We start from the raw sequence: 20,933 nt of genomic DNA, 5'->3' as shown, positions 1-20,933 counted from the left end.
GCGCGGCTGGCAGCTGGGGCTGCGGCTCTTTGCGAGTGCCCCGGCGGCCCGCTTCCGTCCGGCGGGGCGGCCCTCGGACGGGAGCACCTCAGGGGCCGGGCGGGAACGGGTCCGGCTGACAGAACCCGCCTGAGTGCATGAATTTTAGCATACCTGAACTTGTTGAGAGGCCTGAGCGGTAAGACACCAGGCCACTTCTGCGTCAAAAAAGGGGTTTAAAACGGTAACAGCGCTGCAGGAAACACGGCTCAGAGCCACGGAGTGACACTGGGCCCGATGCCTTCTCCCCCCCCCCCCCCAGCGTGCTATGGAGCAGCTGTAGTTACAGTGTCAGAAGAACGCAATACTAAGTTTATTCATAACTGAGATTGGTTCTATTACAAGCAAGTTTTGATACATCTGTTTTATGTTAACATAACTGCTTGCATCAAAGAAACTAATGCAGTTATCAGCAGTTCCTGAAATTTGGGAAGCATCACTTCGAGTATCCAACAAAACAGACTGAAAGCACCATGCATACGTACAAGGACTACACATGCGAAAATAATTTAGATAAACCTGAATCATTACCTCAGTGCAATGATCCAGCACTATTCACTTACTGCTTAAATCCAATGTAAATACACACTGCTGTACCACAGACTACAAGACTACAATAAATTGTTTTGTGTATTTCAACCAAGGAACCTTCTGTGATGCAAGGGAAGCTTTTTTCCAAGGCCTTCACATTCACATTCTCATCGCTCGCTCTGAGATGGAACCTTCTGGTGCTACTGAAAGGACCACAGCTGTTGAAACCAGACAGGCAACAAGGCAACCCTTCCTGGCAGCGAGCCAAGGTGAGCCAGCTGAGTCTCCATGCAACTGGGTCAAACAGCACGCTTGTACACTTCAGAAACATGGAGCACAGGGAACCGATCTTGCATCAATATGCAAGAATAAGCAGAGCTCAGGAAGTAGTTTTTATTCAGCTTTTTATCTATAACAAAATCCCAAGAACACATACATCCATCTTAAAAATTACATTTGATTTATAGTTTCTTTCCTCTCCCTACAGCTGGCATACTAGCAGTTCCAAGGCTTTTCATACTTTACATCCAAGTTTGATGCAGCACATGTTCTCTGTATAAAAAACCTCTATGTTAAGTTTTTTAAAAAAATAACCTGAAAAATGTCTAATATTAAACTCCAGTTCACTGACATGCCAACAATTATTTTTAATGATTACAAAATTTCAATTTCAGGTACTCCACTTTATGACAGTATCAGAAAAAAATTGTTTCATTGCTCTGCACAGAATATTCCACCTGAAGTTTTCAAACACTATTTCTATGTGCAGTTATTTGCCATAATAAAGTTTTTTAAAAAATAAATCGTATTACAAGGTTTTATAAGTTCTCTTTAAAAAGCAAAGGTAGTCTTCTGTAAAATATTAATCTTACCTCAACTACATTCTAATGGCAGTTTATAGGAAGCTCATAACAGTGTCCAACTATTCTCTCATGCCTTCACACTTGATTGCAATTTCTTTTTTTTGTAACATTTAAAAGGTAATTCTGCCAAGGGCTAGTGTCAAGAGCTTGTGCCCATGGTTCAAAGACATGACCCATAAGAACCACCACCTTCCAAAATTAAGACTAATACAGTCTCAGTCATTTGCTCATGAGCTTGTCAAGGTCTGCAGTATTCAAAATGTTAACACTGCAATGAAATCTTAAAGAATGCTCACTAATGAGCAAAAGAGTTCTGTTTTGCCGTTGAAATCCATGCGATTGATTCAATTATTATGAAGGAGGTTTTAATTTTTATGTCATACTTCAGTTTATGGATAGACAGCTAAAGTGTATTCCAGAAGTAGCTTGACTCCTGACATAACTACAGACACAAAGGAAAAAGGCGGCGCGCAATGGAAGGTGGGCATGGGCTGCCGACACTGCAGTTTCTTAGAAGAGGCAAGGACCCTCACATTCTACTTAGTTGAGCAGAAAACAACTTGTTCAAGCAGCTTAGATGATGAGACTCAAGAACACTGCATAATACCAGTTGACAATTCTTTCCCCAGAACGTAGCAACAATCAACATTCACTGTTCCTCCATCCAGTATTCCCAGTTCTTAAAATAATACTCGTTATGAGATGGGTCTCCTAGAATTATAAACTTTAACGCCGTTCTGCATGGAGGAGCGAGCATATTTTGTCAGAAGAGCACCAACTGTCTGCTTCTCTGCACATAAGTCCCTATAGAGGAAATAAAGCAGATGACATTGGCATTAGAGATACTCTCATACAGAACTGATCTGCAAAATACTTGTAAATACAGTAATAAACTGGATTTGGGTATTGGGAGAAAAAACCGAACAACTACTGTAACCTTCACATAATGCTTTAAATGACCTACAGTTTAGAACATGGCTTGACATTCAAGCAACAGGCAAAACTACGTAATTTACTTCAGAAGAAAGGATTTTGTTTTTTAGGGGGAATTGGTTGATTTTTATGATTACTGTTCGCTAAAAGGGTTTTCAATATAGCAAACCAGCTAGCTTTGAACTATCTAATTACATTACAGTAAATTTAGAGCCACCCATAAAGGTTTCATGCAGTTACTTCTGAGTTACCATCTATACCTGCTCACATGTGTCCCGGCTGGGCATTCCAGATAGCACTGCAGTATAATAACCACCAGAAGTACAAAGGATGCAGTACAGGAAGCACTACTGCTGAATAGTTATGGCGTTGTAAATACGAAGCCTGATTATAAATATCGGGCGGTTTATCCTTTCAGTTAAGTCTGCCTCAAGCAAATAAGACAGAGTTAATTGCCCATTTAAATTCAGTAGGATCAGCTTTTTACACAGGTTTAAATCCAACAAATATAACTACAGTTCCTCCGGGTGGGGATTCTATTCATGTAGAATTCAGATTAATTTAAGACGGAAAGTACAGTATTTGAGGCAACCATACCTGATGAGAAGTCAGCTATGTAAAAAGGGAAGAACGTAACACTAATGCTATTTTAATAAAAATAAATATATCCTTACTGTATATAAGGGGTAATATCCACTTCTGTCCACTTTTCCCGTATGGTGAATAAGCTGTTGAATCTTTCCTGATTATCTTCAGGCAGGTTTTCTACTTTTAGCAGAAAGATGATCTCTGGTGTTGAGCTTCTATCCACAAGAGCCAAGCCCTGTAAATCATCATCAGAGAGAAAATAAAGACGAAAAAATTAAACTTCCTTCTTTCTGGCAATAACCCACAAAAGTTGCCCTTTGCATGTCCAAAGCCTTCTAAAACTGCACTGTTAGAAGCAAAGCGGAAAAATATCATAAAGACACTGTTTTACACACAGCATTTATCATTTCCTTTACGGCAAGAAGGGAGGGGAAAAGCCGTTGAGTTCCAACATCTCTCTGCCTCCTTTTTGAAAAAGGATTTCCCTTGGTTCTTGCTACACTACTGGCTGCCACTACAATCTGCCTGGCAATAGCTTCAGCTTCTGTATTACAAGTATTAACTGTAGAGCTGCAACTTTTCTTCAAACAGCAGAACATGCCAGACTCATAGAAATCTGAGTTGCCATCATTCCAGACTACTAATGCTCATAGAGGATGTCCTAAGAAATACTTAAACTCAAAAGCTGACAGAAATAACACAATCAATACCCACTAATCAATAAAATTACATACGACACAAGTCGGTTCACAGCCTACTCACGAAAGAATCCACGCTCCTTTACCTTAAGCTGATCAAGCCTTGTTGTCATCCCTTCAGGAACACTTTGTTGCCAGACTTCTTGAAACTCTGATAGATTGAATTTAACTGCATTTTGCAACAGCATTTGTGCTATAGCTCTGCATATTTTATCTTCATGCATTTCAAAGTAAACCTCCCCTGCTGAGAAACAAAAACCAGTTATCTTTGGTTTGTGCTTTTTGATAAAAGAACAGCCTCATATTTCCATTCTGTTCTACAGTCTTCTACAAACCAAGCATCTTGTTTTTCCTTTTCCTCAGGGAGCAACCTGACTTGGTGTTACTATGGTGTCTTCTTATTGTCAAGAACAAATCATGCAGAATATTATGTGTGTGCAGCACTGTCTGAGCTACAGTATTATTTTGTATCAATAAAAGTATTTGCCCTCCATCTTTTCCCCTTTCACTGTAACCATTTCCATTCCTATTTCTGAATGGCTTGTATTAAAGTGTTTGCTGTCTGTGGTTGAACAATTAAATAGAACTTTCACTTCCTTAATCATCATTATAAAATGAGATGATGAAAGGAATAATGAGAATTTAGTTTCTTTCACACCAACTTGGCTAAAATTCTCTGAACAACTTCAGGCATAAACACTTCCTTCCACTCTTCCAGTCACCTGGAGTTCTGGCAATTCAAACTTGTGCCATGTGCAACCTGCCTAAATACACTAAGGTGACAATCTGTGTCACTCCAACTACTTTCCTACGTCCTTTAAGGTTGAGTGCAACTGCCAGAGATGAGATGAAAGCAACTGTGGGGAAGAATTCAGATTGCGAGTAAGGTGTTGAAATATTACATCTATGTGTGAGATGGGCAGTGGAGATGTAATAAATACAATCGGTGGTTCCTGTGGTGCAGTTCAAGGGACCAAAGACAGAGGTCTACTTCAGGTAACCTGAATTCAGGGAGATCTACATGCCATTGACTATTCACAATAGCACAATTAATTGCTTAAACATCTGAGCCCTCCTAGGGTACCTCAAGAGAGATTCCATTTAAATTTTCCTAGTGGTCTGCCTTTAGTCACAAAATTATGGCTTGTAGACACCTAATAAATCAATTCCAGTACCTCTGTTAGTTCCTGATTTTTCCCTAGTGTCTTGTACAGTTTAATAGTCCTTTTCCTGTGAAACTTTCTCTAACAATTTTACTGATTTTTAGCTCACTCCCTTCTTTTACTAGCGTTGTAGCAAATCCTTTTGTTTCGGCCATCCTCACAAAATCTGCATGAATACCTATTTCCTTTATGCAAAATTAAAAATATGCATGCTTTCCCAAACTTACCATCATCGAAGTATTTCCTTCCGTAGCTTAACAGAATGTGTTCTATCATCTCTCTGAAAAAAAAAATAATCAGAAATCAAGTTTTAGAACTGTTTATTAGGACATTACAGAAACAGTCACCAAGATGAAGGAGGAGGTATTGGGGGAAAAAGAAAATCATCAAGGAGAGCAGAGGATGGGATGTGTCTTTGTATTGAGTTTGCGTGGCAAGGTTTTGCTATCAGGGGCACTACAGGGGTGGTTTCTGTGAGAAGCTGCTAGAAGCTTCTCCTATGTCCGACAGAGCCAATGCCAGCCGGCTCCAAAACAGACCTGCTGCTGTCCGAAGCCAAGCCCATCAGCAACAGTGGCAGAGCTTCTGGGATAATGTGTTTAAGGGGGGAAAAAAAACCCCTGCATAACTGCATCTGGAGAAAGAGAATATGAGAACAACAGCCCTGCCGACCGCCGGGTCAGCGCAGGAGGCAGGAGGTGCCCCAGGCGCCGGAGCAGAGGTTCCCCCCAGCCCGTGGTGCAGCCCCCGCTGAGGCAGGCTGTGCCCCTCAGCCCATGGAGGGTGGCGGGGGAGCAGATCCCCACCTGCAGCCCGTGCAGGGCCCCACGCCGGGGCAGGGGGTGCCAAAAGGAGAATGCGACCCCATGGGCAGCCCACGCTGAAGCAGGCTCCTGGCAGGGCCTGTGGCCCCATGGAGAGAGGAGCCCTGGCTGGGGCAGGTTTGCTGGCCAGGCTTGTGACTCTGCAAGGGATGCAAGTTGGAGCAGTTAGCTCTTGAAGGACTGCACCTCCATGCTGGAGCAGTTTGTGAAGAACGGCAACTCAGGAGAAGTGCTCAGGTTGGAGAAGTTCATGGAGAACTGTCTCCCATGGGACAGACTCCATGCTGGAGCAGGAGAAGAGTGTGAGGACCCTCTCCCTGAGGAGGAAGAAGCAGCAGGTATGTGATGAACTGACTGCAACCCCCGTTCCTTATCCCCCTGTGCTGCTGGTGGGGAGGAGGCAGTGAAATCAGGAGTGAAATTAAGCCCAGGAAGAAGGCGGGGGGGGAGGTGGTTTTGAGTTTTGGTTTTATTTCTCATTATGCTACTCTGAATTGATTGGTAATAAATAAAACTAATTTCCCTGAGTCAAGTCTGTTTTTCCCATGACAGTAATTGGTGAGTGGACTCTCCCTGTCCCTATCTCAACCCATAAGCCTTTCATTATATTTTCTATCCCCTGTCCAGTTGAAGATGGGAATGACAGAACACATTTGGTGGGCACCTGGCATCCAGCTTGGGTCAATCTACCACAGCCTTCATGGCTGAAATGAACAAACTGATAAAAACTTAGAAGAGAACAAAATAGGACAAAAAGGACAGATGGGAGCTCATTCAGCATGCCATCCCCAAAGGTCTCTTCCACTTTGTAGTTATAACTAGCAAAGACTAAAAGGCCTAAGGAGACTAAGAAAAAGGGATTCCTGCAATGTCACTTCTTTCCAATGAGAAGTGACACAACTCACAAATTTGACAGTTAATTAGCCCTTAGTGAATAGCAGGCATTTTATTAGAGCTCTCAGATAACATTACATCCTAACTGCAGACACTAATACTAAAGCAAGATCTCTTTTAGAGCCAAAAGCCAAATAAATGGAAAATGCTACATACTGTAAATGAAAAAAAATTGTTTGAATAGTAATGTTATTTCATGACTCCAAATAGCAGTACAATAAACTCAACTCATACAATCTGAATTCAGCATTACACCAGAAAACATACCACCATCAGACATTACGCAAGAGGTATTTGAAACGTTTTTGGCTAGCAGCTTCAGAACAAGTATTTCAAGATGGTCAGCAATTTACAGCTTAAGTATATGCTAGTTCCATCATTTACAATTCACCAGCAAATATTTCTACTATTGAATCAATGGAAATATTACCAATAGACAGTAAAATCAGTTTACTAACCTGTCTGTCTAAACTATTAACGCTCTTGTATATTTTAATGATCCCTTTTTTTGGCTTCAACACCATAGTAACTGGAATCTGGAGTTATAAGACTATACTTATAATAAACAATAATTATTGTAATAGTTAATAATGATTGCAGACAATTTTAAGTACTAAAACTAACTGCTTACGTGGGCTCTAGAGATCCAAGTTCCTCAAGGCAGGTGCGTAAAGGAACCTTACTTAAAGGCCAGGACTCTGAGTCGATTAGCTGAGTCACGTGATTCAAGAGTTTCATCTGATAGTCAAATTCTAGAATTCTCCAATATCCTGCCAAATGTAAAACCACAAAACAGTGTCAGAAGGATGAAGTACTGAGGTCTGAGCAACAGGCCCCGAGTCAAAGATGACCTCTAGATGAACCCGCCAACCCAATGTTATATATATAATTTAGTATCCGATCATTAGTGAAATATACATAGTTCACTAATAATCATGCATGATCATTAGCAAAAAAATGTAGCTTAGATAAAATAGAATCATTAGTGACAATATAGTGCATCCTTCCTTGCTTAGAGGTACGTGGACAAGGCCATGAAACCGGATGTTTGGCCTCATTTGGAAACTGGTGGTTAAAATCCAGTAGATCAAGAAAACTCCCTTGGTTCCTCCCCGAGTCCTGGTCAAGCTTTGGCAGGATCTGAGAGGGGAGTGAAATCAGATGTTTCCACATTTGAAATTAGGTGAGCTTGTTTATTCAATAGCATAAAAGCTCGACCCTCTTGCAGCAACTTCGGAGACCTCATCTATGAGGGGATGCACTGTGTAGGACTTCCCAATTGCCAGGATAGGTTCTCCAAATCCTCGTTGCAACAGGCTTTGCAGCAGCTGCGGATCTGGGTGATGGTAACTTATCAGGTCAATTGGTGATACATCTTAATCACTGTAGCTAACCTTGAATAGAAATGGTTATGTGCATTACCTTGCTTACCTGTTTTATTGTTTGAATCAGGGCATCGTAAGCTAATCCTTTTGTATGTGCATATTACCTTATTTTCTCTATTAATTTGAAATGAACAGTAAATTAAGGTTATTTTCTTTATTGGTGTCTGTGCTATCTATTAACCCCGTCAACTGGCAAAACAAAGGAAAACATTAACGCCCTAATTTTATTCCCCTGACGATATATTACAGGAGTCTGGAAAGGTGTTACCTAAATGTCCAAAGTATAGCAATAGCATACTGTCCTTTTCAGGATTAAAACTGAGAAAAACAGAATAGTAAGAGCAAATGTAGAAGAGAAAGGAATTCAACAATCTGAGTTATTCATAACTGTTTATGTAGATTAACTACCACAGATAGGAAGAGAAGACAAGTCCCATCCCAAGATGAATCAGACCTGGAAAAGCTAGTAATTAATTCAGGCACAGAACTGCATGAACAGAACTGGCTGCACTGCAAAATGACAGTTCAGGTCCAGCCAAGTCCACAGAAATCCAGATGTGACAAAGCACAGATGTGGTACAACAGTACTGTGCAGCTGTGAATGACAACGAAAGCCATCTGTGAGATCCTCACCTACCTAATGGGATGGTATGGAGGAGGCAGAGTGGTGCTCAGTGATGGGACAACAGACAAGCACAAGTTGCAGCTTGGGGAAATCCCTGGGATTTCCCCAGCTAATTATTAGAAGAATTTCCCCACCCCCCCACCCCGTTACAGATAGTCAAACACTTGGAACAGCCTGGACAGAGGTTGTGCAACCTCCATCCTTGGAAACTCACAGAACTCAACCAGCTGAGGCCCTGAGCAGCCAGCTCCAAGGTGGCCCTGTTCTAAAGCAGGGGTTTGGACTCGATAACCTCCAGAACTCAGTTCTGCCTTTTATTATTCTGTGACTAGGACTTGCTGTCAGCCTGGTCTGCCGGTGAGGGCTTGGCCAAGTAAAAGGTAGGACCTGTCCCAGGGTGAGGTACTCTGTTTAGCCTTACCTCATGTGGTAGGAACACTTCTGATAGTCCTTTCTTCCTCCCAGAGTGGGTTTAGGAAAGGACTGGGGTTACCTAAGGATCAGCTATTTTTGTCTTTAGAACTGCAGAAAGCAGTACCCACTCATCCATGAAGAGGGCAACCAGCCAAAAAAATTAATATGAGCGGCATACTCTGATGCCAGTGTTTGTAGTAGCAAAGAAGGAATTACCCTGGAAGAGCCAGACTGGTCAACGTCTGCTCAGTTGTATCCTCTTGATCAGCTTTACAGCAGCAGAGAACATAAGTATTATGGAAGGAGATCTTAGTACTTTGAAGTAACTTACACCTTGGAAGACATGGATGTGGAATGGGCCTTAGAAAAAGGAGACAGATATTTTGAAGAAAAAAGCAGGGTTATTTCTTCAAAGGCAATAATGTCCTTTAGAAATTAATACCTTCAATTTTGCAGGCATCTATAACCTGCAAATGGTGCAGTATTTCTTCTTCACTTGCTTGAATTAGACTTAACAAATCTTCTGTTGTGTACTGCAACAAGAGAAAAAAAGAAGGAAATAAAACATGTTATCCTTACTCCCCCTTTACTTCAGCAAGCTTGCTAAATGCATTCTAAGATATAATGAAAGAAAGACTTAGAAGACTGATGTTTTTTTCCCCAGACTCTGAATTTTCTAAGTTTACCACACGCTCTAAAACTTTTCCTGTAACTCACAACATTTTCTCAAGGGCTATTCAACATAAAATCCAGTCTAACTATAGGAAAGTCTCTGTGCCATGTGTAAGTAGTATACCTGTATTTCCAGGATGCCAAACTAGCACATATAAGCATCATAAAGTATCCCAGCAAGAACAAAGAGTGAGTGTGTTCTGTCATTCCTAAATCACATTTTAATCTGTGAGCTTCAAAGAAAAGGCAAGAGTAATTTATCACTGCTGGATAGAAGTCAGAACTCCAACTTAGTACCTCCACTGAGGGAAAGCCTCTTCCAGCATGACCTCCACAGTGATGTTGTGTTTTGGTGTCTGCTAACCCATTAGCAGATCTGTAGCAGAGACCCAGCCACAATACATACAGCTCCTTGCGGAACAGTTACTTTATGAGATGGGAGGGTGCTGTGGATACTGCAGTAAAGATTTAGGTGACACAGGAGGAACAGAACGTATCATGTGGAGTGAAGTAAAGGGAAGGAACACGAGACTTAAATCCTTAGGATCTAGGGCTTCATCAATTCCTTTATTCACCTTACAGCCTTTCTAGCAACTCTAATATTAGTTTTGTTGATTATAGTATAAGAGTATTTCCTATCAGAAAAGAAAAAATGGAATTAAATACTTGGGATCTATTAAGACTATGGGAACACCCATGGAACAAACCAACACTAAGTTTGGAACACCTACATGTTAAAAAAGCATTTAATAAATACAGAAAGGTCTCCGCTTCCTGCCATTCCTATTAGACAGTATGTTGAAACATCAACAGGCTAAGCAGCATTGAACTCACATCAGTATTTCAGCAAGGGATGACCATATCATACAGCACTTAAAAAGGCAAAGCTAGCAATTGAGAGCAAAAATATCCCCAGATCAGTATGTATGTGTGTTTGTGAATTACTGCCAGTCAGGTAAGATCTCGCACAGGAGTCCCGGGCATTTGTTCCCCCTCTCAGGCCTGACTGGCACTCCAACTGCTTTCTTTAAGAAATCACTGCTCTCAGCTGTGATGCTTGTATCTGCTGCAAACAAAATGAAATAGATTGACTTGCATCATGTCCACACCAGCAATTTCCAGATAATTTAGTATTTAGTGTTTCTGATCCTTAACTCAAGATGCATGTGATCATTTGTGAATGCCTTGCCATTTCACTATAAAATCCAGGATTGTAATTTGGTGCATCGTGAGCAAGTGGAGTACTAGCCCATTTGTAAGCTTTCATGTAGTCTGCTAAATCACACCACTATGCAAGAGGCTTCCTTACAGTACTTCCTTATAGCGCTATAATTCCTTATGGCTCTTTTGCTACTGTTCTTTATGTATGATACAGTACTGAAAACCATGAGCAGCTTACAGTAAACCACCAAAAGAGAGTAATTTGTTTTCAAACAGATTAAAGGTGGCTTATTAGTTGCCAGCACATGATAAATATCAAGTACAAGCAAACACCATAGGGGAAATCTTTACTACCCACATATTGTTTGGGGTTCCAGTGAGAATTAGTCCCATGGCAGAGCTTTCAGAGTCATTTAAGGTTCCACCAGTGGAAGGATGAGATTTGTCTATGTTTACCAGATATATCTAGTTGTTGTCCAGTAAGCTGATATAGGAAATACGTTCTTCTTCAAAAAAAACCCAAGTGGAGATAGATCAGCCCTCAAACTAGGCACTAAAGTTTGGAAAGACATTGACATGTTATTATAGTATTTGTTTATTATTGTCACATATGAGATTTTTTGTGTTACTAGCCTTTCTCAATACTTTCTGGACCTTTATAGTTCTGGACCACTTAAACCTTTTCCCTCTGCCATCACTTATTTTGCAGTATGTTCTTCTACACCTACACCAAAGTAGGTGGGAAAAGGCAATGTTGGGGGAAAGATTCTGAAACTGACCAGAAATTAGTCTGTTGATCATCCAGAAAGAGAGTGTGGCAACTTTCCTCCCTTGGAGAGAAATGCAACATCTATGTTTGTACATCCAAACACATGCAGATAGTTTTTTGGTATCAGCTTCTACCAAGCCTCGGCATAAAGTACTTTGGAGCAACCATTTCTGGTTTTTAAAGTCAAGAGGAACACCAACCAAACCCACAAACCTCCAGGACTTTGTCGTCTGAGATCATATGCTGCACAGGCTAGATCTTTCCATTACTCTTTACGTCCTAAACTGAACTTCCTAGAAACATAAACGGGCAGCAGGACAGAATTTTAGTAGTGTTTTCCATACTTGTAGTGTCAGCTTTACTCTCAGCCTCATATCATCACTGTCATTCTCTCCAACCCCCTACTTCTCCTTGTCATCATAAATTACTGATTGGCAAGTGACTTATACACGTGTGTCCTCTACCTCATACATGACATGTCATACGTTACAGCCCCAAAGAAGGAGGAAAGGCTGCATTATACCTTAGTAGCCATATAACTCTCAAGAAATTTAGAAAAGTTTCTGAAGACTGTCTTCAACAAGCTTCCTCTAAAAAAAGGGAAATTCTCAGTCCCTTTCAGTGTCCTCCCTTTCCCTCTTTTTACTTAAATAAAGGTTGCTTACCTGCAACTCAGTGGAAATGCTAATAATTACCAACGTGTTTAGAATAGTAAGCTTAAAAAATTGACTCAAATCAGCACTGTGAAATACAGAAGGAAAGGTATGTTTCTAGTTAAGGATGTATCTTCAATTTAATTTGCCTATTACTAATTACAAGGAAGTAATTTGCATAGCTGATTTACCCTTGAAAATGTCAAAGTCTGATCTTTCTGACTATCTGGCCCTTCATATGGATCTTCCATTAAGAGTTTCCTCAGTTTCTTCAGTTTTGGTCGGCATCGCCTTAATTCCCAATAGTTATTGGAGAAGCCAGCAATCTACAAGAGAAAACAGTGACTCTTACAACATTTTAATATACCGTTTGGATTCAAAGCAGCTTACCAAAAATTGTCAGCAAAAAGTGTTAATCTAGTCACAGAGAACAATAATTTATTAATAGGGTAATTATTTCAAAGATGAAACAATCATAATATTCTCAATTTTTAAAATTACCGTAGGCAATTGACAATAAATACCCATGGTTGGTTGATAAAAACATGTTCATAGTGTGTATGACAAAGGGAACAACTCGTCTCTACATGCAAATGATCGAGTATCATCGTGGGATATATTCCTGCACAATCCTCATCAATGTATCTTTTCCTCTTAATACTGATTTACATTACTGTCATAAGACCCCTCCTGTATTATCCCATTTCCACCTTCCCCACTTCTTCCCATGCTTGGGATCTCGGCCATGGTCTTCTTACACCTAAACAAATCAGCGTAGCACTAAGTTCAAATAAAACAGTCATTAATGAGACAGTAAGCTGTACTTGCAGACAACAAATGAGACACCTCTGGTCCTTAACTCGGATTCAACACACACATCAAAAGCCTGCAACAAGCAGCTCTGGTGTAACTGATTCAACAACATTAATCTAGTAAAACGTCACCTTCACAGTAATCCTGAGGTGTTTCATGGGGTACAGTTTGGACTTCCTAGAAGATTCTCTGAAGAAGAAGAGTACTGGATGCCTATCAGCACTGTTTCTGCTATTTACCATACCAACAGAAGTGGGTACAGAATGGCAGAGACAGAACAGGCTCCAGGTTTCTGACTCCTGACCCAGCCACTAGTCCCTTCTAAAAAAGCTGCCATGAAAAAGCTTCCAGAGTATTTAAATATTCTAAAAAAACTTTTAAATACCCTAAATGCTTTATCAAGCTACTTTTTTTTAAGGTCATCCATTTTAAAAGCCTCTGAACTTTAAAATAATGTTCCATTTAAATCAAGTATAAGCAAACCACCTATGTGTAGAAGAACCCCTATCCAAATTCTAATACAGAGAAAGCTCTCAGTTTTTAATCTAGCTATTCCATAGCTTGCTTGGCACAAAATTCAGGTAAACACTTATTTCCTGATAAAATTCTTAGCTTCCCCACCACCACATGTCAAATAGCATTTACCCAAGTGTTAGATTTTTTTCCTGTCAAGTTCTTTTCTGAGCAATTTGGTATTAACAAGAAGGTACTCTGTATAGAAAATAAAATAATTCTAATTTATAATACAAAGTTCATAACTGGACCTGGTCTCTGAGAGGTGACTAAAATGGTAGATCCTTTGGCTGTGAGTTTTAGCCTTGCAAATGGTGCAACGAGCAGCACTGAGACTGCAGGACAAGGGCAGTGAAGCCCCAAAATACTGAGTAAACAATATATTTTGCTACCAGTGTCAATACACCATATAACATTTTTGAAAACACTAAGAAAGTTCTTAGAAATATAACACTAAAAATAATTCCTAAACAAATCACATCTACATTATGTTGATGTCTGACTTCAGAGGACTAGTACGATCATTAAACACAAAAAAAGAATATGGAAGAATATTACTTTTTCATTAATCTAGGCTGAATTAATTTCTATTAGCTGAACTGCTGACTTCACAGAAGAAATGATGTTGTTTTGATTATTACATTCATTAAGGACAAGCACGATTACCCCTCAATGATGTCATTATATCCACTACAGCAAATAATGAATGACCTAGTAATAATATTTGCCTATTTTTAGTACAATTTTGTTAACTATGCTAACTGAAGAGCAGACAGCAATGAATTCTTTAAACTGAGAACTCTAAAATCATTCTCTCCAACAAATCTTTGCAGATGCTAGAAAGAAAATCACATTTGAACAAGTTTCTGTATTTAAAAAATAATATTCAGGCACGACACGGTAGTCATAATCTGCCTTTTGGGGAAAGCATTCCTAAGAATCAATCTGCAAACAGATTATTTTTAAAATAGCTCCTAACACTGAGAAATTGGATTTTCTTTGAAAGCTTTTGATACCTACCACAAGTAATTACTATCCACTGAAAATAAACCAAAAGTTGTAACTTCTTAGAAACAATAATCACCACACATTATGGATAAAGTTCAGTTGCCTAAAGAAGGGCCCTAGTGCCATTTTGGACACCCTAAGGTATAGCATGCCCCCTGTGTATAAAGCGTATTTATAAGTATGTCGCCTTGGAGCTGTTCAATATACAAAGAATCTACAGGAGACTCCGGCCCTTCTGCCGTGGCGGCTCCTAGCTAGACCAATACCACAAGGCATCTAAAATGGTACTCGAAGTCTATGTTTAGGCAACTGAATAATCCCAGCTGGGTTTCACATATGCATCTTGGATAAAATACAAGAAATCATAAAGAATAAACCCCAGAAAGACATACCTGTGAATGAATAATATTACAAGATGCCTGATCTGCTTTCAGCTGTTCTGGAGTTTTGCAACCAGGAATAAACAGCAGCATATTTGAGGTGTCTGCTATTTTCATGTCATAAGTTTTATCTTTGCTGCACAACACTGCTTGTTCATCCTTTTCACCACGGATTACTAGGCTGGAAAAAAATAGCACAAAAATAAAGATGTATTTTTACCCCTAGTTCAGGATGAACACCTGCTAAACTTGTCTGATATTTTTTCAAATTTATACATTGGTAAAAAAGTTATAAAGTGCAATTCTATTTGGTAGCAGCAGTCACAGTATACCAGAATATAAAGATTTAATTGTCAATTCATCTGAAATATCTTAATACTGTGGGCTTTTCCTCTCCTTTTTGAGCTTTCCCACTCTGAAAGACATGCATTCAAGGTTTTTACACACATCACAGTCAAACCACCTCACCTGTCTATTCACATAGCCCTGCCCAAAACACTGACTAACCGATGCTTAAAGCCTAAACTAGTTCACTGATCTTATAAATTAGATTACAGCTAGAGTTGTTCTTCAATGAGGACTGAAACTGGCCCACTGTGAAACAAGAAAGCAAACAGCAATTGTGTATATTGTGCAGTGCCTTTCAATTCCCTCTCACAAACATACACATTTTCTTGCAAGTAATTTCAAGCAGGAAAGAAAACCATCTTCTAGAGCATTTCAGGACAAACAATCAACACACACACACCCCTCTTCAGCTCAAATACTTGACTAAACAGAGATTCTTAGTGAGGACATGATAATACCAAAGCAGGACCACAACAAGGGAACATTCAGTTCCTCCCCGGCTACATTAAATTAAGTGCCCGGATCCAATTTAATCAAACTGCTTCTCTTGCTTCCAAAAGCTCGCAAGCATGAACAAAGCTCAGCTGTGCCTCAAGTGGTCCTCAGCATGATTCAGGCCTGTAACCAATGATACTTTTATCAATATCACACTGAGTACGAACATCTCCGAGGGTTATTTTCTTTAGAGGGAGTTCTACTATTATGTAAGTCTAAACATTTTATGTTATGTCACTGGCATTGCAGCAAAGGAAGAAATTTTAAAACTGTATCAAAAACTTATTTAGAATCTGTTCTTGGTCCAGAGCTTGATGTCATATAACCATCCTACCAAATGCTTATGCATATGTACACCCTTCGCTGTCCTGTTTGTCTGCCATGTCGGCATCCTTTCACCTGTCTGACCTCAAGAGTTCCAGTAGGAAAATCTCAGGTCAGTAGGATTCTTTTAAAGACATAATCTCCTTTCCTAAACCAAATTTTTTTGGCACCTATATTCATATAGCCTGATGAGAAACTCTTTCTCAGTTTTGGCTGGAAGTCTCCTCAGAAGCATTTTTTCCATATGGAAAAACGGGGGGGGGGGGGGGGGGAAGGGAGGGGGGAGAAAACAAAAAGCTTCTTACAGGTATTACTAGTTTCCAACGTAACTGAGCCAAGTTTAAGGGAGAGATTTTCAGGCAAACCGTATGAGAAGAACAAAAGTCTGGGGAAAGTCACGTTTAAAAGCCACGTCAACCACCCACCGCTGAGGATGGGAGAGCGCGGCGCTGACAGCGGGCAGCCCCCCGGGAGCCGTAGACACCCCCCCGCCTGGGAAGCCGCAGAGACACCCCCGCTCCCCCGGGAGCCGCAGAGACACACACACACACCCCTCGTCAGGGGAGCCGCCTCTAGACACACACACACCCCCGGGAGCCGCAGCCCTGCCCCGCCACAGGTGGGACGAGCTCTAAAAGCTGGGCAAACTCCAGGCCCCCGCCGCGGGGCGGGCCCGGCCCGGTCCCTCCGCCTCCTTCCGGTCGCCGTCCAGCCACTACGACCGCCGGGCCCCAAGCGGGGACGCGGCGCGGGGTGTTGTCGCCGCGGCCCGGGCCCCTCGCCTCAGGGGAGGCGCTGCTCGGGCGAGATGGCGGCGACAGCCCGCGCCCCCCCACCGCCCGTACCTGCGTCCCGCCTCCAGCTCGGCGCAGAGGCCCGGCTCCAGCTGCAGCAGGCAGCAGTCGCCGGCGCCGGGCTGCGGGCCGAAGCTGAGGCAGTGCACGGCCGGCAGCAGCTCCCCCGGGTTCAGTTTGGCAGTCTGCAGCGTAACGTCCACCTCCGCACGGCTCCGCACGGCGCCCGCCGCATCCATCCCCTCCGAAAGCCGCGCCACAGCGGGCCCCGCCCCCGCCGAGGCGGTGCCTGTCGCGGCAAGGGGCGGGGCGGCGCGGGAAGCGGTGAGGCGGGCGCAGCTGGGTCGATTCTCCGGTTGATTGCGATGCGCTCGTCCGTGGCCGGTGGGGCGGGCGGTAGCATCTCGGGGAATCGCTCTCCTCAGCAGCCGACCCTCCGCCGCCGGGTCCGATCCGGGACAAACCTCTCTATTTCTGCCCGGCTGCACTAAAGCCAGGCAGGGCTGCACTAAAATCTCACTCTGCGCCGATAAAATGCCGTCAAAATGCACAAAACACCCTACAAAAGATACCCATTAAATGCAACAAAACCAGGTCCAATGTGGCAGCCCCTGCCTGCTCGGACGCCCTCTAGGCATCTCCTTGACACCAGAAGATGGCAGCGAGGGTGAGGAGAGGGAGGCCAGCTGCCCGAGCCACCATCGCGGGGTCTGGCTGCGGGTGGGAAGCCACTGGGGAGGTGGCTGCAGGTGGGCACCCACCGATGTCACCCACCCCTGTTCCTTCTGTCACCACAGTTGTGGGGACAGCCTGACCGGGGGCACGTATCTGCCAGCTCTCGCCACCACAGGATCCCTTAGGACAGGGATTGCGCAGCCCCCCAGAAGGGTTCATCTTCCCTGACTCAGGGCCCGGTGGGGTTCGCGTGGGGCCTGGCCTGGGCTCCGTCTGCCAGAGGGAGCTGTGAGGAAGTGCTTGAGCTAAAGCTGTGATGGAGATGAGTCAAAACCACAGGCAAGCACAGTTATTGCAATGGAAACAGTCTGCAGCTCAGAGATTCAACGGGAATTCCACATACATCCTTAAACCATAAGAAAAAAAAATTAAAGAGGAGGCTCAGAAGACAGCGGCTCAGCACCACTGGGAGCCAGTCAGTCAGTCTGTCCTCTCTGCAGGGAGCAGTGCAGGATGCCTCGTCCAGGGCAGCCAGCTCCCCAAACAACGCCTGACATCTTGCTGTGGGGCATATTAACACTTGGCCTAGTATTGTTTTAGTCCTAGCTGTTTGCTGTGTGCGTTGGCTAGCAATTACTTTGTGCTCCAGAGTCATGTATGGCCACTTGCAGAGTCCTTCAGTGCTTGGTATAAGCTTGCACCAAATGACCCTGACAAAGAGATTTTACCGCCTTCGTGTTGGAACCAGAAGCTGGAGCTGGTGTGACAGAGCTAGCTGGGTTCGGTACCCAGCCCTACAAGGAGCAACTATTAATGTGACTGAGTCAGGCACCTTCTGCCTCCGGAAAGTCCTTTGCCTGAGTGATGCCAGCAAGGCAATTGGCCTTGGAGAAAACTTGAACTGAAGTTACGAGGCAGTTACCTCTGTCACACGTGCAGCAGCTTGTCCAAGACTGAGCCATCTATCGTATTTTCATGTTTTATTTCAGTTATTGGAAGGTTTCAATATAGTCATTGTGTACCCCGGAAACCTGAGACACTCTGACTTTGGCTAGTTTCTACTAATGTGTAGATGCAAATTGATATATGTACAGTCATATTTGAGACTGTTACATTTTGCTTTAAAGGAAATCTGTTCCTACACACCTTTAATGTAAACAAGAAAATCACTGTTCTACCAAGTTACTCTTTGCTGTACTCACACAGTTACTGTTTAAATAGCAACTTACTTATGCTGGTTTGAATTTATACCTTGATTCGTGCAATTTTCCAGTGACTTTGCATGCCTGCTTCTTCTTTCTCCTTTTCATTCTGTGGAATAAAATAAAATTTAAAAAAAGGTTCTGATACAGTGAAGGAACTGAATCCAAGGCATGAATTCATGGAGTTTGTATCTTAAGAGCTCTGCTACATAACAGAAACCCAATGGGAAGAAAATCACTGAATGTTATTCAGGCACTGGTCTGTGATCAAGAACATTTGTACTAGTAATTTTTCCAACCAGTTTTGTTTATCCTAGTAGTTCTGGTTGTAGGTGCTTTTATCTTGTTTCCTAAGGAGCTGAAATGTTTATGCCTGTGCTGCCTGCCATCTTTCTCTGCCTGTCCCTCGCTTACCACTCTGAAAGTTGCCATTCAAGTTCAGGCAAATTTGACAGGGAAAAGTTCTTGGAAGTTTTGTGGAAATCAGTGCCTGGACAATATATTGGAGCCCCTACTTAGGGGAAACCAGCTCTGATCCATTCTAAGAGGCACCAGCCAACTGGCCTATCAGCAAAAACATGGACATGAATCTATAGCAAACATGTCTTATTTCTCCAGAAACGATGTGTATCACGCTTCCGTTTTCACTGAGAATTCTTGGAGCAGTGACCTAATTGACAAAAACTGGTTTGTGTAGGAACTCATGAAGTTAGTTTCTTGAAACATGGATGAATCTTTAATGGATCTGGATTGCAGAGACAATGAGAAGATGCTGAACTATCATTGCTTCTGTCAGTTTATAAGGAAATGCATGCTATGGCAAGGGATCCTTGATGGGAACCTTGGTAGGATCCTGAAATTATCTTATAAAGATGCTGTGGGATTATTTATTTGCTCTGGAGTTGCTGTAGCATAAATGAGTACTGTTTTCACTTTGAGCTGGTATGGCGGGCTGAAACGGTCAGGGTTCAGGAGCATCTAACATGGTGGTACAAACAGGGCTGAAACTCTCCTGTAGCAGAATGGAAGAAAGACTTGAGAAAAAAAATAATTCAGCCATCCCAACTTAACTGATCACCAGCTGAAGTCATTCCCTCCAGGTGCACACTCGAGGCCTTAAGTGACTGCTGTGAGTGTACAGCTGAGAGGTATACGTGTTAGTATAAGGGAGAAGTAGACTGAACTGCTAAACAACTCACATCCTCAGCTGGGCTGGGGAGAGGAGGCAGGAATGAAGTCTCGTCTCAGGCAAGATAAGCTTTGGTGTAGTTTTTCAATTGACTAATGTTAATGGAAATTAGTGTTCACAGAATCTGGTTGACTAATGTTGAGTGAAGTTAACAAAACAGAAAACGGATTGTTGAAGATTATTATAGTCTTGCCTTTGAAGTTCCCGGCCCTGTATAATGTTTCCCAGGACTCAAAGATCAAGGATGCGAGCAGCAAAATAAATGAAGGGCAGCTGTGACAAATCAAAGAAAGGAAGTTCAAATAAGTCCAAAGCTTCACAACTAAGACATAAAACAACAAACCAGGAGATAACGTAACATGTTGTAACAGTGCACATTACCAGTGTCAAGCTCTAGTCATCAGGCAGCATGGTAGGAGGGTGACTTTGCAGGTGTGATTTCAATTCAAGTGCTTGTGAGCTCTACAGTAAAATGCAGTGAGAAAACTGGGCTATATGAAAAGGGGTGTTTAAATGTCGAAGGCTGATGTACACAGTAGAAATTTAAGAATGTCCTTCAAAACACAGTATAGGTAGCTGTGAAAATGAAAAGATAATAAAGCCAGCACTGGAAAAACTGGCACAGTGCCAAAGTTGAATACCGTAACACGTTATCAGCCTGCTGATAATTACACCGTTCACAGTTACAGTTCTTGGAGATTATTCCACAAGAGAGGCTTAGTTTGATTAAAGCCTCACAAACCTTAGTTCAAGGATTTATTTTTTCAGCTGAAATGTCACCTGCAATATTTAAAACTAGCATGCATGTTACATTTGCAGCCATTAAATGATGGTTTCTCATTGTCCAGCAATACCTGCCACTGGATGTGCTCGTTGTTTTTCAACACAGAAGGTGACCGTGGCAGCTGGACCTGTAGAGGTGTGACTGGGGGTAGAGCTCTGAATGCTGTTTCAACATGTTGCAGACTCCTGAGATGCTG

At 42.2% G+C, this 20,933-nt stretch overlaps 1 protein-coding gene across 2 annotated transcripts; it reads right to left on the bottom strand.

The window, feature by feature from the left end:
- Window positions 1-931: 931 nt before the first annotated feature.
- DSCC1 (DNA replication and sister chromatid cohesion 1) lies at window positions 932-17,147 on the bottom strand. 2 transcript variants are annotated; one of them, XM_037381483.1, is made up of 9 exons: window positions 16,939-17,147; window positions 14,939-15,107; window positions 12,404-12,538; window positions 9,400-9,490; window positions 7,165-7,303; window positions 5,043-5,095; window positions 3,739-3,896; window positions 3,041-3,189; window positions 932-2,237 (listed from the first exon to the last, which is right to left on the bottom strand). In XM_037381483.1, the coding sequence occupies exons 1-9, from the start codon at window positions 17,124-17,126 to the stop codon at window positions 2,129-2,131; spliced, it is 1,191 nt and encodes a 396-aa protein (XP_037237380.1). In that variant the 5' UTR covers window positions 17,127-17,147; the 3' UTR covers window positions 932-2,128. The 2 variants fall into 2 exon arrangements, with proteins under 2 accessions (XP_037237380.1, XP_037237381.1); XM_037381484.1 differs by having other exon boundaries at window positions 3,739-3,893.
- Between the last annotated feature and the right edge of the window lie 3,786 nt (window positions 17,148-20,933).

This window comes from Falco rusticolus, chromosome 3 (genome assembly GCF_015220075.1).
Source record: "Falco rusticolus isolate bFalRus1 chromosome 3, bFalRus1.pri, whole genome shotgun sequence".
Classification (NCBI taxonomy): domain Eukaryota; kingdom Metazoa; phylum Chordata; class Aves; order Falconiformes; family Falconidae; genus Falco; species Falco rusticolus.
The sequence above is the reverse complement of the archived record's forward strand: the minus strand, read 5'-3'. Positions and strand labels throughout refer to the sequence as shown.